Source organism: Aspergillus aculeatinus (assembly GCF_003184765.1).
Source record: "Aspergillus aculeatinus CBS 121060 unplaced genomic scaffold BO66scaffold_9, whole genome shotgun sequence".
Lineage (NCBI taxonomy): Eukaryota > Fungi > Ascomycota > Eurotiomycetes > Eurotiales > Aspergillaceae > Aspergillus > Aspergillus aculeatinus.
This window is the reverse complement of record NW_020291478.1, coordinates 39,802-56,079: the sequence shown is the minus strand read 5'-3', so window position 1 is coordinate 56,079 and position 16,278 is coordinate 39,802. Positions and strand designations below refer to the sequence as shown.

At 53.4% G+C, this 16,278-nt stretch overlaps 5 protein-coding genes across 5 annotated transcripts; 2 read left to right on the top strand and 3 right to left on the bottom strand.

Moving 5' to 3' along the window:
- Positions 1 to 393: 393 nt before the first annotated feature.
- fmpB (N-methyltransferase fsqC) lies at positions 394 to 1,588 on the bottom strand (the record flags this gene model as incomplete). Its single annotated transcript, XM_025652494.1, has 4 exons — positions 394 to 416; positions 479 to 1,191; positions 1,257 to 1,516; positions 1,565 to 1,588. The coding sequence occupies 4 exons, from the start codon at positions 1,586 to 1,588 to the stop codon at positions 394 to 396; spliced, it is 1,020 nt and encodes a 339-aa protein (XP_025506671.1).
- Positions 1,589 to 2,808: 1,220 nt separating this feature from the next.
- Positions 2,809 to 7,869, top strand: BO66DRAFT_284919 (acetyl-CoA synthetase-like protein; the record flags this gene model as incomplete). Its single annotated transcript, XM_025643114.1, has 1 exon — positions 2,809 to 7,869. A coding segment is annotated over one exon (5,061 nt), but the record flags the coding sequence as incomplete, so codon positions are not given.
- Positions 7,870 to 8,855: 986 nt separating this feature from the next.
- BO66DRAFT_316323 (alpha/beta-hydrolase) lies at positions 8,856 to 10,647 on the bottom strand (the record flags this gene model as incomplete). Its single annotated transcript, XM_025643505.1, has 4 exons — positions 8,856 to 9,059; positions 9,142 to 9,251; positions 9,325 to 10,224; positions 10,281 to 10,647. 4 exons carry the CDS (start codon positions 10,645 to 10,647, stop codon positions 8,856 to 8,858), a joined length of 1,581 nt encoding a protein of 526 aa, XP_025506669.1.
- A 1,757-nt stretch (positions 10,648 to 12,404) lies between these two features.
- On the top strand, positions 12,405 to 13,379 carry BO66DRAFT_469085 (uncharacterized protein; the record flags this gene model as incomplete). The annotated part of the gene is made up of 2 exons (XM_025652700.1): positions 12,405 to 12,780; positions 12,918 to 13,379. Exons 1-2 carry the CDS (start codon positions 12,580 to 12,582, stop codon positions 13,377 to 13,379), a joined length of 663 nt encoding a protein of 220 aa, XP_025506668.1. The 5' UTR covers positions 12,405 to 12,579.
- Positions 13,315 to 15,881, bottom strand: rok1 (RNA-dependent ATPase ROK1). The gene has a single exon (XM_025642936.1). It carries the CDS (start codon positions 15,740 to 15,742, stop codon positions 13,490 to 13,492), a length of 2,253 nt encoding a protein of 750 aa, XP_025506667.1. The 5' UTR covers positions 15,743 to 15,881; the 3' UTR covers positions 13,315 to 13,489.
- Positions 15,882 to 16,278: the final 397 nt, after the last annotated feature.

Sequence of the window (16,278 nt, the reverse complement as noted above, 5' to 3'; positions counted from 1 at the left end):
TACACACGTTTCCCTGCCACGGATGGTTGTGGGAATGGTTCATGCAAGGGGCATCCGGTCTTCACGGAAAGCTCAGGTGTCAGTCGCCGCTTCCGCTCAGGCGAGACTTCGCTTCATTATTGATACTCAGAGTTTTATTCACGAGGTCCTTACTAAGACGGACTGCGAAGTGTCATCGTTCTACAAATTCACACTGCAAGGAGGGCTTGCAGTATTGAGGCCCGCTATGATTCGCATGCAAAAGCTTACCGAGCACAATTCCCAAGCCGAAACCGTTACATCAAATATTCAGTTCTATCGACTGCAATATCAAGTGCAAATTGGAAATTTATCATGATCATGGCAGCATATATGAAACTCTGAAAGAAGAAGCAAGGTATGTTGCAGATGCCGCTATGAAGACAGAAGATAGAATCCTGAAATTCGTCAGTAGCTGCACACCATCCACCATGGAAATTTACCTTTGGGCTCAGCTTACCGTACTCCTGTTTTGCGTCCCTCCATACCTGCGAAACTTGAAACCCGCCCTGCTGTGCAATAATGCTCATTTGTTCTCCATTCCATTTGCCACTACGGAAAAAAAATATCTTCTCCCCATGATGTACCGTCACTGACGTTGCGCCGCTCGACAATGTGACATCGCTTTCGGGAGAATAGAAAGTCAGGATCTCGTTCTCCTCTCGATCGTACTCGAGGAGGCAGTTCCAAACCACGTCTTTGAACAGATCCGCTCGGAGCAGCTTGTTAACATGGATGAGGCCATAGCGGAGGAAGAGGGACGATAACCCCCCTTCGGGATTGTAGGCTTTGAGTAGCTTGCTCTCGTCGGCACAAGCGTCCGCAGAAACCAGAAAGTGGCAGTGCATTCCTGCAATAGTGCAGGCTTGGCGGGACTGACCCATAAGGTCGCTTGCTTCAGTCTTGGAGAGGTTTGCTACACTATTGCCTACCCAGAGGAAGGTGACTGAGCGTGTGCGGAGACTGGCGGTGTTGTTGGCGATCCAGTCTACGCAGTCGTCATACGTGCCGAGCAGACCGGAGATGCTGATATCCGGGAAGTGCTTGAACTCTGCTTGCAGAGCCTGCAGGCTAGTGCGCAACGCTGATTCTGAGACGTCCAGGGCATAGTACTGGACCTCCTTGCCTTGTCTAGCGAGGGCGGAGAGTGTGATTGCGGTCTTGTGAACGTTTCTAAGACGGGGTCAGGCAATGAGTATGATTCATCAAAATGAGATCTTGAAACCGGGCGCACGCACCCACATCCCAGCTCGACCAGCGCAGACCTATCAGGTAGAGCGCCCGTCATCCTGTCTTTGTGCGTCTCGAGGATCTCCAACTCCTTTGACTTGGGATAGTAGTGAGGACAGTTGGTCCATTCATTGAAGTTTTTGAGCCCCTGCTCGTCCCAGAGGAGAAGTGACGGAATCGTCTTGCGCGGCTGCGACAGACCCGATATAACGCATGACTTCAGGTCGAGAAGCTCCAAGGACTTTCGAATGTCGCGAAGAAAGGGTTCCTTGGGAGCCCGCGTATCGAGCGATAGTGCCGATGATGGCCCAGTGACTTCGCAGACAGTGGTCGTAGACATTTCAACAGCTTGATTAATAGCCTTCAGACTATAGAGAGTTGAGTCGGTTTGCTTCAGCTGAAATGTCTGGCTTATTGTTTTTAAAGTCGATGGCTGGCGTTGTGTTTCGTCAAAAATGAACATGATGACAGCGCAGTCCTGTATACTTACAGCATATCATGAGCTGTGCCTGTGTCTGCCACACGCTCATTCCCAAGAGTGGTCGTCTGATATATCCGGTTTGACACAAATATTCCTGCTGATGGCATATAACTGTCGAAAATTGACGTACTGTTCATTCATGCCGGCTGGGGAGATCCCTTGACTGGTTGGTTAGGCTTGGCCGTCTTAAAACTAGGTTATCGACTCAGGCAAATCTCTAAGAATGTAATATAGTCACCACAATACGTCATGACTTGAATCATGTCCGGTAGAGGCCTGCACAGAAGAACATTGCTGAAGTATCCGAGTAAGAGTAGTCGTGGGCCGGGGTCCGGGATAGACACAATGGTATCCTGCGTGTGAGGAAGAAAACCTCCATTTGTGAGCAGCTGTGCGGTACAAGAATACCCCATTCGGTGTCCTGCCGCTATTCTAAGTCATTTAACCATAGACTTTGTTGTTGCTGCATGTGTGAAGAGGATCGTCTTCTGTGGGATGCATTGCACACATTTAACCCGTTCGGACAAGTTCCGCATTTTTCAATGAAATCGTCGGAGATTGATAGGGTTGGTGGGATATGGCTTGATTTGAATCATACCTATCAGCCTATCGAAGAGTCCAGGTAGTCTGCTGGCGTGAAGTTGGGCATGTGGTGTGTGGGCGTGGTGGAAGACACGGAGGACTCGGGAGAAACAAGGCAGCTGCTGATCGCTACGCAAGATCTCCCTTCGTTCCTTTTCCAACTTCTCCAACGTCAAGGAACCTTACTCCTTCTCGATACCAGTATGAGGGACACACAGAACTCTCGCGATGAGACACATATTCTGTTGATATTTATATTCAGCAGCTAGTCGTTCCAACGCAAGTGAATCCACTTTAGCATTCTTGCCTTCATCACCTGCGCCAGACTCTTCATACACACACAACAGCTGCTTCTCTTAACCTACAATAAACCACCAAGAAAGAAAATCATGACAAGAGTCGACACTTGCGAAAATGCCACGCCTCAAGGCCTCAACCAACCCACGAAGACAATCAACAATAACCGAGAACCGCTAGAATCAGCAGGCGAGACCGAAATCGACCAGAAGCAGCTGCAGCAATTAAACTCCTTCAACCCCTCAACACACCAGCCCTCCAATGTCTGCATACAGGAACTGTTTCACAGACAGGCAGTTGCACAGCCTGAACGCGAGGCCGTATCCGCTTGGAATGGGCGTTTTACATTTGCCGCTCTCGATCGCCTGTCGTCCTGCCTCGCGTCCCACATATTAAATCTCGGAGTCGCGATCGAGGAGTTTGTGCCGGTGTGCTCGGAGAAGTCACGCTGGTATCCCATGGCACTGCTGGGGGTCTTGAAAGCCGGGGCTGCCTTTTTGCCGTTGGATCCATCCCATCCCACCCAGCGCTTAGAGGAGACCTACCGCGCCGTCGCAGCGAAGGTGATCATCGCCACCAAGGCCACGGCCGAGACGGTCAAGTTTGCTGACAAGATTGTCGTGATTGATGGTGACGATGGCGATGGCGATGCCATTGTTCTGGGGAGAGGGGCAATCACGCTGCAACCAGAGCCAGAGGTCCCCTGCACCAACACTGCCTACGCAGTCTTCACGTCCGGGACTTCCGGAAAACCAAAGGGGGTGGTGATAGAGCATCGGTCTCTGTCGACTAGTGTGTTGGCCAACAGTGCCGCGCTGAACATCCATGAGAAGACCCGTGTCTTCCAGTTTGCGTCCCATGCGTTCGATGCCTCGCTGTTGGACATCTTCGCGCCGTTGGTCATGGGCGGTTGTGTGTGCATACCCTCAGAGGCTGAGCGGAAGAACAATTTGGCAGAGTCATGTCGCAGACTTAACTGTACCTGGTCCTTCTTGACTCCCTCACTGACAAGGGTGTTGGAGCCGGAGGATTTATGCACCCTGCAGACCCTGGTGATTGGAGGCGAGGCTCTGCGGGAAGGGGACATTGAGAAATGGATGCCTCGTATGCAGTGCATCAGCGGCTATGGTCCCACCGAATGCACGATCGGCTGCATGGCTACGACGCTCCAACCAGGCGTCCGGCCTGACCCGTCTGATCTGGGGCGAGGGGTTGGAGTCAATTGCTGGGTCGTTGACCCTGACAACCATGACAGATTGAGCCCGCCGGGGGAGGTTGGAGAACTGCTGCTGGAGGGACCCATGGTCGCCCGCGGCTACTTCAACGACCCTAAACGAACGGCCGAAGTGTTCATCAGCCCCCCGGCGTGGCACAAAATGTTTAGATCCCGAGGTGATCGGATGTACAAGACCGGGGATCTGGTGGTTTTCGACGCCGCAAAAAGCGCGATCCGTTACGTTGCCAGAAAGGATACGCAGATCAAGCTCCACGGCCAGCGTCTGGACACGGGAGAGGTTGAGCATCATATCCGATCGATGCTTCCAAGCGCCGTGGATGTTGTGGTAGATATGATTCATCTTGCAGATGAGACTTCAGCCTCAATCCTCGTTGCATTCCTTGTTCTCAAATCAGATAGTACAACAACGCACGGCTCCAAAGCAGGATGGCTTGAGGAACCGATGGATGACCTGAGCACCAACGTGGAGATACTTAAAGCCAGACTGTCCGGACTGGTTCCTGAGTACATGATTCCCACCGCCTTCCTACCTCTGGTGTCAATGCCTCTCACGAACAACGGAAAAGGTGACCGGAAAATGCTTCGCAATCTGGCTGCGACCTTGACCCGACATGATCTTCGCAGGTATAACGGAAACTATGCTGTCGAGAACAGCAGGCCTTCCAGACCAGTTGAGCGCAAGCTCCAGATGCTGTGGTCAAAAGTACTCGAGATTCCAATGGATGAGATTGGTCTTCAAGATGGCTTCTTTGCTCTTGGTGGGACTTCTGTGGCAGCTATGAAGCTGGCCGGTCTAGCGAGGAAAGAAGGCCTCGATTTAGACATAGCCGACTTATATGGTCACCCTGCCCTCGAAGACATGGTGACCCGAGTCCGCACGATCTCGAGAGGTAGCGCAATCCGACCGTTCTCTCTGGTTCCTGCCAGTGAAAACTTTAAGCAAATTCTTACAGAGACCATGAAGCAATGCCGGCTCAGCCACGAAACAGAAATCGAGGACGTGTATCCTTGTACACCGTTGCAGGAAGGACTTATATCTCTAGCCGCAAAGAGACCGGGCTCCTATATTGGCGTGTTTCGGTACGAAATGCCTGCGAAGGTGAATACTCACCGGTTCCAGTCCGCATGGGATGCGTTAGTCGACGCTCACCCGATCTTGAGGACTCGATTTATACAAACCAGCAATGGCAAGATCTACCAGGCGGTAATTCGGGGGCCAGTCGCGTTAGAGGTGAGCTCGCTGAACGGGGAGGGATTCAGGGTAGCAAAAGGTTCGCTCTCCTGCGAGCTCGGACAGCCCTGGATTCGTGCACATCTTCACAATACAGCATCTACTTTACAGCTGCCAGTCTTCACACTGGCTGTGCATCACGCTTTGTCCGATGGCTGGGGCCTTCCCGTACTCCTTCGGGACCTCGAAGCCGCCTATAACGGACATGCACTTGAAGAGAGGCCATGCAGTCCTTTGATCGAGTACATCGGGCGCACGACTACCGAGCGAGAGGCGTATTGGAAGGGCCGCTTCACTGATGTGCAGAGTGCCAGCTTCCCTTCGCTACCTTCCCCAGCCTACATCCCCAAGTCTACGGAACTGCATCCAATCTGTATTCCCGTGAACCATCGGGTTGCAAGTGAGTACACACTTGCTGATAAACTCAAGCTAGCATGGGGGATCATCCTTTCCCTTTATACGGAGACCGCCGATGTTGTCTTCGGTCTCACAGTTAGCGGACGTGGCGCTCCTGTGCTGGGCGTCGAGGATATGACTGGCCCGGCAATCGCGACCATCCCTTTGAGACTGAATCTCGATCCAGAGATGACCGTGAAGAACAGTCTTCAGCGGTTGCGGGAGTTCTGTGTTGCCGCGATGCCATTCGAGCACATAGGGCTTCAAAACCTTCGACGCCTTGGTCAGGGATCTAGCAAAGCTTGTGATTTCCAGAGCCATGTTGTCATCCAACCCGAGGAGACTGGCAGTGATTGGATGTTCGCAAGGAAGCAGGACTATTCGGAAACTGGAGCATTCAGTTCCTACGCAATTACCTTGATCTGTCAGCAGAGACCGGGCTCAATAGAGATCGAGGCGACATTCGATCCGCATGTTGTCCCCAGCGTGCAAATGGACCGATTGTTGAAGCAGCTCAGACATGTCACGCAAGTTCTGATTTCTGGATCTGAAGAAGCTCGTCTGTGTGAGCTGGACACTATTTGTCCTGAAGATTGGTCACAGTTGAAACAATGGAATACCGCGCTTCCCGAGACAGTGGAGATCTGTGCTCACGGGTGGATCCGAAAGCGAAGTCTCGCGCAGCCCAACGCTCCAGCTGTGTGCGCTTGGGATGGCAGTTTCACTTACGGGAAGATGGAGCAGACCTCATCTGAGATGGCTGTCTATCTCCGCGAACAAGGCGTAGGTCCTAATGTTTCTATTCCTCTCTTTTTCGAAAAGTCATGCTGGACCAGCATCGCAATGCTTGCAGTGATGAAGGCCGGAGGCGCATTTATTCTGCTAGACGACTCTCACCCAGTACAACGACTGCGTGGAATATGCGATGATGCAAAGGCGCCTTTTATTATCACGTCGGAGAAGAATGCACCTCGTGCAGGTCAAATTGCAAAGTCTTCCATCATACTGGGTGATTCGCACCAATCGTGGCCACAGAGTCAGACTGAACCCGCAACTCCCATGTCACTGGTCAAACCCAGAGATGCCCTCTATGCAGTCTTCACCTCGGGCTCGACGGGAAAGCCCAAAGGCGCCGTCATGTCGCATCAGTCGTGGTGCACAAGCGCCAAAGCCAACAGCGTTGCATTGTCATTGCGTCCTACTTCCCGCGTCTTTCAGTTCGCCGCCTACGCTTTTGATATCAGCATCGCAGATCATTTGCTGACTTTCGTGGCTGGCGGTTGCGTCTGTATTCCTTCTGCCAAAGATCGAGAAGGAGACCTTGCGCAGATCATCGGTAGACTCGAGGCCAATTGGGCATGCTTGACGCCGTCTGTGGCGCGCATTATCGAACCTCGAAACGTTCCATCACTGACGACGCTGGTATTAGCAGGAGAGCCTATTGCGCCGGAGGATATCTCGACGTGGTCACCGGCAGTTCACCTGTTAAACTTATATGGGCCCGCGGAGTGTGCCATCCTGACCACTCTGAATCAAAATGTCAACAACCCAAGTGATCCGAACACCGTCGGGCCTCCGACTAGCGCAGTGTGCTGGGTCGTGGACACAAGAAGCGTCGACAAACTAGTACCTATCGGAACAGTGGGAGAGCTCGTGGTCGAAAGCCCTATCGTAGGCTACGGGTACCTCAACAACCCGACCAAGACGTCTGCCTCCTTTATCGCCCCAGAGGCGCACCCACCGTGGCTGCGGCGATTCCGACGCACAGCAACCGCCCGTTCGCGCCTCTACCGCACGGGTGATCTGGTCCAGTACGCAGAAGACGGAACCCTGAGGTTCATCGGCCGCAAAGACACACAGATCAAGTTGCGCGGACAACGCATCGAGCTGGGCGAGGTCGAATACCACCTGCGCCGCAGTTTTCCTGACGCCGCCGAGGTCGTGGCCGAGGTCGTCGTCCCGAACGATGATAGATCACAAAGCCGAAGGCAGCCGACCCTGACGGCCTTCATCCGTCCGCGGGAGCAGCTTACCCAGAACTCAGGCCCCTCGCTTCTCCAAGCGCAAATCGCCACAGCGCTAACAACCCTGCGCGCCTCCCTGCCCACATACATGATCCCGACAGCATTCCTGTGCGTAGATTCATTTCCCCTAAGCAAGTCCCGCAAGCTGGACCGCGGCCAGCTCCGCAGCATGGCCGCTGCACTACCCCGGGAGGCATACCTCGATGCGCCCACCCTGCAGAAACGGGATCCGTCCGGCCCAGCGGAAGAGATGTTGCATCGGCTGTTTGCGGACACTCTGAAGATCGACCCCGCGGAGTTCGGCATCGACCATGACTTCTTTGGGCTGGGCGGCGACTCCATCCTGGCTATGGGTCTGGTGGCGCGGGCGCGGGCGCGAGCGCGTAGCTTGGATTTCACCGTGGCGGATCTGTTTGCCCATCCCACGGTGGGAGCGCTTGCTAGGTATCTGATGCGTTGTGGTAGTTCGTGATGGGTCTGGTTGGATGACCAGGTATATTTAAATGATGTTTTGTTGGGAACGTCCAGCATGGCATTTGGCATTCTGAAGTTGGATAATCAAATTTTCACCTGTTGATGTCCAGAAACATGTCTCAGAGTATGTGTGCAAAAGTTACAGCATGTCCATCTCCATGCAGTGCAAGGACGTAGATCTGAGATTGCGCTCTGGGTCCTCTTTAGACAATACATCTGATTTATCTGGACGTCATGTGTGAATGCCGAGTACTGGTACTGCTCGAGAAGGTGGAGAAAAAACTGACATTTTTAGGGCCGTATCAGGCAAGAGGGATGGGCGTCTGCGTATGGTCATTTTGCGCATTTTCGCATATTTCTAGGCTTCGAGCATGTTTACAAAGTCTTTCTATGTCTCTTGGACCGATGCTGTGAAATGAGGCTTCCAGATAAGATGCCATGTGCCCCCCCCACCCCAGCACGCGAACCACTGATCGCGCTAAGCTGGATTCGAAGCCGCCGCTGAGTCAGCGGGACCCGCCTCGCTAGTTACACAATTGTAGTCTAGGCGGTCTACCTTAAACTACCCTAAAACAGAGGAGCGTGGATTCTTAGCGTGGTGGGACCTTCTTCTGTGGACTGCGAGAATGTAGTGTGATGTGTTGGTTACTGTATCTCGAATGCTATGTATGGGTACTGGGCTTTTGAGACTGATGTCTACAGTGTAGGTATAGTGGCAACCCGTGAATGACTAAAAATACTAGCCAGAAAAGACCCTATCGATCGAGAAAGGAAACTTCATGCACACGATAGTATACACACGAATCAAAGAGGAGAGCTCTACACTGGCATCTAACATGACCGGTCCTCTCGGAGTGAGTTCCAGGCACAATGGAGAGTCCAGTGCTAGTACCACAGAGCCTTGTTCCAGAACACGCTGCGGGCGTTGGCCAAATCGTCCTGGGTCAGGTACATGGTGCTGTTGAAGACGAGCTGGGTGGCGGTGTAGGAGCCGTTCAGGTACTTGGGCCAGTAGAGCTTGTCATCCGCCCACTTGGTGTTGGGGTTGCCGGTGAGGACGAAGGAGAGGAGGTATTTCTGCATTTTGCGCTGTGGGGCGGGGGGGTGAATTGTGTTAGTGAGGGGGGGATTTGTTATAGGTAAGGATGATAGGAGGAGGTGCGGTACGTACTGCAACGGTGGAGTCGACGTCGGAGTCGCTGGAGATGGCGACACCTGCCCCAGAAGAGTAACTGCTGCTGCTGCTACTACTGCTGGAAGAAAGCGAGTAGGTAGAGTACCCTGTTACAGTATTTGTGAGTGTCCAGTTTTTGTGAGTGCCTGGGGTTTCTGGGGGGCTGTTGGCGGAACATACAGTAGTAGCTTTGGTCGGTGCCGTGGGTAGCCTTGCTCAGGGCGACCATCGCGTTCCAGGTGTTGTTGTTCATGGCTTCAGTGAGGGCGAAATTGTGGGCCGTCAGATCGAAAGACTGTCTCATGTCTGCGAACCGGAGAGCCTGGCTCGAGTAGCTGGAGGCAGGGTACAGCTTGAGGGCCTCCTGGATGACGTGATTCGTGATCGAAGGGAAGAAGATGCGGAGGTTCGTGATGATGTCCTGCTCGGAAGAAATGGTGGTCTCGCCCTCGTCGGTTCCCGTGTTGGCTTCGTGCTGCTCGTGGGAGATGACCACGGGACCGCTGAAGTTGAAGTGCTTCTGGTACAGCTGGGCCTCGTACGTGTCCGCCACAAAGTCGCCGTCCACCCGGGGCTGGAACTGGTAGTCGTAGGCTTCGTAGACGTCGTTGGCGGCATCGGTCAGGTTGGTGAAGGCAACGCTGCGCAGACAGTCCAGGTCACCGCCAGTGCAGCCCACAGCCTTGGAGACGTTCTGGTAGAACGCTTCTCCGTGCTCGTGACCAGCGCCGGGGACGAAGCCCGGTGACATGATGTAGGCACGGCTAAAGAGCTGCTCGGCATGGCCGGCGAAGCGGGTCATCTGGAACAGGGGCATGGAGCCACCGGCCGAGAAACCGACAGCGGTGATTTCATCGGGATTCCCGCCAAAGGCGCTGATGTACTTGTGCACCCACTTGAAGGCGTGCTCAACGTCCCACAAGGCAGTATTGGGAGTGCCACCCTGGTGAGCCAGGGAGGGGCCATTCGCCAGGCCAGTGAATCCAAGACGATAGTTGGGCGCAACAAAGATGAAGTCTTTGGAGAGATCAAATAGACCCTCAGGCGTATTCTGAGACTTCGATCCTGCGGTGAAACCACCTATAGTGCAGGTTAGCTAAAGCAACGGTGAGGTAGCGCCAAGCGGAAGATCATACCGCCGTAGGTCCAGAGCATTACAGGCAGGTTGCGGCCTTGAGCATTAGCTGGAGCCCAGACGTCCATGTAGAGACAGTCTTCCGTGGATGCACAGTCTACGTCAGATTCGGCAAGGCTGCCATTGTTCATGGCGGTCTCAACGGGAGGCCACTGCGGCTTCGCGAAACGAAGGTCACCAGTAGGTACCGCGGCGAAACGAACATTCTGGTACTTGTAGTAACCGATCGAGCTGTTTCCAGCAGCAGGCGCGAGGGTGCAGTAGTCGAGAGTAACAGTGGCACTTTGGGACGATGAGGTGGCAGTAGGAACAGCAGCAACTGACGCTGCTGTGCCTACCAGAAATAGTGCAGTGCTTAGCGAGCGCATGGCGAAATTACTTGAGGGGTGGTGAGATGAATGCTTTGTACCGTTGATGAGGAATGAGGGCTAATGCCCCCTTTATAGACCTGCCCAGGTCTCATGGGAATTAAGGAAAGATCTCAATTGTACCGACAGGATGTGTAAGCGGAAGTGCGTGCGAGAGGACATGAGAGTTAGGTCTGCTATAGACTGCATTCGTCATCGAAAAGGCGGGAAACCCGTTCAGTCCATGAGACATCTATACGGGTGATGGATACATAGCGGACACAGGGGAAATGAAGGCATGTCCACTAAAATTGACTAGGAATCCATAGGCATCGATCTTGGCCTCAACTCTAAGCTGGATTGAAATACTAGGGTTGACCCACATGGCAGACCCACGTTCCGCGTCTCTGCACGGAAGTCGACCAGGCGATGGAGTAATAAGAGTCGAAACCACGCGGCCGGTTCGCGCTGTAAAACAGCTCACTGGCTCTGGCTTGATTGCCAAGAATAAGAAGGTTGATCACCTCTATCTTTACTGATCAATCTGTATGATGAGCGGTTAAACACTTATACGCAGAGTCAAGCTCGTGTCTCATGGTTGGAGCCTGGAGATTCTTTAATCTCAGTATACAGATTGCCTGCTCAGATGCCAGGTCTCGAAAACCGCAAGCCACGCAGCGAATTCGTCACTACCCCGTGCCAGTGGAGATTCGCCTGGGAATGAATCGATTAAGCCCGGATTTCTGCCTGGGTTGTCTGGCCACAGGTAATTCACTCTTTCCGCTTCCGAATGTCACTTTGGCATAGACAGAGCAGTTCAAATGAGAAGTGTAAATAGTCCTGCCTTGTCTCGTGAGGGAATGAAGGATATGGCCTTGTGACCAGAGTACAACCTGCATTCAGGGGGCAGCTTGCATGTACTGCAAGGGCATGATACTCTCTTGTTCGGCACAGGAGGATTATGCTGTTTTGCTTGACGATCAAACGGCCTTCGGCCATCCACCATCGATCCTGTACCACACCATTGCCAGCCTTGTGGGTCTCTTGTGTCGGAGGCCGAGTCACAGTTTGGTCTAGAGGTCCCAGCTACTCAACACCCTTTGGAGCGCGTCTATGAAAGTAGGACTCCGTTGTATTCCCTAGTTTGAGCTTTCCAAGCTTGAGAGTTTTCGGGTCGGTGTAAGATGGTCATTAACAGCCTCTCGTCGCCTATCTGCGTATTGCAAGAGAGAGTCCTCCGTCAGATAGGCTAGGCCCGTGACATAGAGCCAATGTCTGGTGCGAATCACGAAGAGGCATTGCATTAGAGTTGAGATGCGACCTTATTGAGCTTGGTGAGTGTAAGAAGCTTAAAGAATCGTTTCGTGCCGTTACTGCTTTGCAAGCATAGGACCCGAGCATTGCTATGGCGATCCTCAAGCCTTCGGGCAAGTGAAAGCGTAGAGCTCTGGAGTAGAGATAGGACTGGAATATTGACAGAACAATATCCAGAGCCTGATTTGATTCAGGATTCCTCAGACATCCTTTTTATAAGTGAAGTCAAATAGCAAGTTGACAGTGACTGTGCTGTATACTTCGTGCAACGCACCTGGCCAAGTCCCGCATGATCAACGATCACCGGAGAAGTTTCCGAGAGCAGTGGAGGTGAGGAGTACGGCGGGAGATAAGCCAGCCACTCACAGCCACTCCCCACCAGCCACCGATGACATATGACGATGTTCCGCACCGCCACCCAGGCCCGATAAACCGATGGTATCAATGCAGCGTGTGCCTGTTAACTTATTATCGGGTTCGATCCCCGCTCCTTAGCTAACTTAGTGCTTCTCCCAGCTTTTTCTCTAAATCCCGGCCATTGATTGAATCCTTTCAAACCGAATTATACCTCTACCCTACGCCTTCCCGACATTACAGTATCTCAAGCAAAACCGTCGTCACCGAAGAGAGCAAAACAGTATGGTCATCGGTCTCCTCATCCTGTCCGCCATCCCCACCGTAGCGGGGGTGTCTCTCGCCTCCAACGAACAGCGGAAAGCCAATGAGCGCAAGAACGACGAGCGTCGCATGGCCAAATTCTACATCGATGTCGCCGCGCCGCCGTACAATATCGAGGATCCCGAGGTACATGGCAAACGGGTGGTTTTGCGGGATTTCAAGGTAAGTCATCGGGAGTGGGACAGTTCTGCCTGGCTGGTTGGCGCTTTTGTCTCTTCTCCGCACCAACGGTCTCGCGTCGTCGAGGTCTCTGAAAGGGCTCTCGCTAATATTTGCTCTTTGTTTTGAATGATTAAAAGGTCTTTCTTGATGACCCCGACCCCACGAAACGAGATCCTCCCGCGCATACCGCCCAGGCGTTCTACATCGAGTACCCGGAGTTCGATCATATGAAACATCTGAAGCGCGGGCTCGGCGTCGCGACGACTATCTCGGACAATCCGCCCATGTTGGGGTGGATCTACGCGGACAAGGATACGCATGAGCTCAAGTATGGGAACCGGACGCAGAGTTGCGAGCATGTGATCGGGCCGTGGGATTGGGTGGACGATGAGACGACCTTGACGCTAGAGGGGAGCCGGCAGTTTGTCGCGGTCAAGGAAGACGATGGCTCGTGGGGGGTGTATTTCGACCGGGACGGGGATGAGTTGGAGGGGGTCTTGGAGGAGCAAGGGAAACTGGACAATGAGTATCTGTTGCTACGGCTGAAGAGGAATCTGATCGAGCAGCCTGACGATAAGAATAAAAACAATAATACATGAATTTCTAAGAAGCCAACGTTGCGGTAAGGGTGTTTCGCGAAGTGGGGGGAATCGTAAGTGAGTACTAGTTTGATTTGTGAAAACTTGCTTGTGGTACAGGGACACGCCGACTAGTCGTCGAGACCATCCCAGACCTCGTTGTCGCTGGCAGCAGCATCTGCAGCGGCCGGTCGTGAGCCGGACTTCCTGGTCCGACTGGCTTCGATCGCGCCCTTTCTCTTGTTCTCCATCCGTCGTTCGTAACCACTCTTAGTGCTGATTCTCGTCTTCTTGTCCTCTTTGCCGTCCTTCTTGGATTGTCGGGCCTTGACACCGTGCTTCTTAAGCTCTTGCTTGCTCTTCTTGCTGAGGTCGGGGAGAGCGTCGAGCAACCACTTTTGTACAGACTTCTCCTCTGTGGTGCCCCGTAGTTTCTCACTGACGTCGATGACGTTGGCGATGCTCTTGACATAGGGAATATCTTCCTTGGTGTAATATGTCACGGCGATGCCACCTTCACGACCCGCTCTGCCAGTACGTCCGACACGGTGGACGTAAACGGCGGCGGAATTGGGGATATCGTAGTTGACCACACCATTGATGCCTCGGAAGTCAACACCACGAGCTAGCAGATCGGTCGTAACAAGAATCCAGATCTCGCCCTTGCGGAACAGTCTCATGATGTCGGACCGCTGGTTGTCGGACAGGTCGGAGTGAAGGACGGCAATGCGCGAGGAACCACCGGCTTCAGCAGGGATGTCGTAGCGCAGTTCGGAGTGGAGGGCAATGGCACGAGGAATGGTCTGGGTGAAAATGAGGAAGGGAGGTCGAAGACGAACATCTGAAGCCGCTGCTGCCGCAGGGTGGAGGAGTTGTCTGAGTCCCAGCAGCTTTCCTTGCTCTGTTGCGGCGTAGACCAGCTTGTGTTTGATATTCGGAATAGCGGAGTCCTTCAGTCCCACAACGAGACGGAGGAGGGGATAAGACTTGGTCGTGCTCAACATGTCTTTGCGCTCCTTAATGGTAGATTTGGCCAGGTCTTCGATGTTAGAGCCCATGGTAGCTGACCACAAGCTTGCCCGAAGTTCAGGGTGCGTGCATGCTCGCCAGATATCGAGCGTTTGCTCGCGGAACAGAGGGTCCAACAGAACATCGGCTTCATCCAGGACAATGTTCCTTACCAGAGGCAAGGTCGCCAAAGGTTTGGTCTTGTTTGCAGAAAGGGCATTGACCAACATCAATGGCGTCGTGACGAGGATGTCACTCTTGGTAACGGGGGCTTTCCCCTTGCTGCTCTTCTCCGTCTCTTGCTCCTCGTCCTCGGATCCAGAAGATTCCTCCTCACTCTGCTCATCCAGAACACCCTTAGCATCGTCACCCTCATCGTCGCGTTCGACAACGCGCATGCCCTTCTTCATCAGAGTAATCTTGACACCAGTTCCGAGCGCCAGTTTCCGTCCTTCATTGACGATCTGACTGGCAAGCTCCTTCGTCGGAGCAACAACAACAGCGAAGATACCACGCTCCTCCTGTTGCTGGTGATGGTGTCGGACAATCTTGTTAACGACGGGGATCATGAAAGACAGTGTCTTACCACTGCCCGTCGGCGCCACCACCAGAAGATCAGGCTCGACAGTGCCCGTCGTACCCGCCTTCTGGGCAACCGACTGATCCCCCAGCAACAGAGGCAAGCTCCCCAACTGAACCTCCGTGGGGACCGTGAACCCTTGCTCGGCGATGTTCTCCGCCAGCCGGCGCGAGATGTTGTACCTGGTGCGCAGCTCCTTGAACGAGACCAAAGGCTGCGGGAACAACTGGCGTGCCTTCTTCAGCTCCTTCTTCGTGAGCGGTTGAGCCGACGATGAACTCTCTTTTTCTTGCTTTCTCTTCTTCTTTTTCTTCTTGTTGGACTCGTCACCCTCCGCCGGCGGCGCTGCCACCGCCACTTGCTGCACCTCCTCCAGGTCACGCATATCCGTGACCTTGATCTTGTGGGTGTTCAAGATCGTGCGCCGCTGTACTTCACCCATCGACTCGCCCTCTTCCTCTTCCGACTCCACCTCCTCCTGCTCCTTCGCCGCCGCAGCCCGCTCCTTCTTAGCCGTCGAGGCAGAGCTTTTGCCCGCGCCGAAGAAGTCTAACCCCGGCAAGTCGTCATCATCATTCTCCGAATCCGACGCTTCGGCCGGCGCATGGGTTCTCTTGCGCTTTTTGTTGGCGCTGACGCCACCATTCTTCCGCAGCAGTTCCTCGGCCTCCGAGGCGTGGAAGAGCTGGGGGGTCTGCGCCTTGCCTTTAGATGGCAAAGTTGATGAAGAGAGGGTACTACTAGCGGTACCGGTCTTCAATTTGGTGGCTCTTGTCAAGAGCTTGAAGGCATCCATTTTTTGGGGCGGGGGGGGGTCGCAATTTTACAAGACCATGCGACTTGACGTTATTCAATAAGGACTCAAGGACATGCGCGCTCCTTTTGTTTGCTCTGTTGTTATTTTGGGAAACGACCGTTGAAGTTGGTCAAGTTCCTCCGCCGCCTTTCCATTTTTTTATGGTTGTCCCGGAAAAAAAAGTTCGATGTTCCAATTCTTCCCGCACGGGCCAATCAGAGAGGGGCCTGGCCTCTCTTCCTGAGGCTTCAAGGTTCGCTTTCGGTTTGTCCAACACAGATGGAACTTCACAATCGATTGTTAGTTTGTCCAGTTTGTCAGTTCTCCAGGACTGTGCTTAGTGGACTTGATGTACAGGGGGATACAGGGCAATTCAAGATGATGGAATGAGATACGTTGGTGAGGCTAAATAGCTCTCATAGACACAGTACATCTATCGTATGGCGGTTATCTTTGTGGGCCCATCGCTCTTATCTCCTTGATATCCCTTCTGTGCTCGGAGTCCTCATTGCAGCCCGAACCTTCCTACGAGGACA

What these genes read in the sequence shown, in the direction of transcription:
- rok1 (XM_025642936.1), bottom strand. Translation starts at nt 15,742, where the DNA reads ATGGATGCCTTCAAGCTCTTGACAAGAGCCACCAAATTGAAGACCGGT.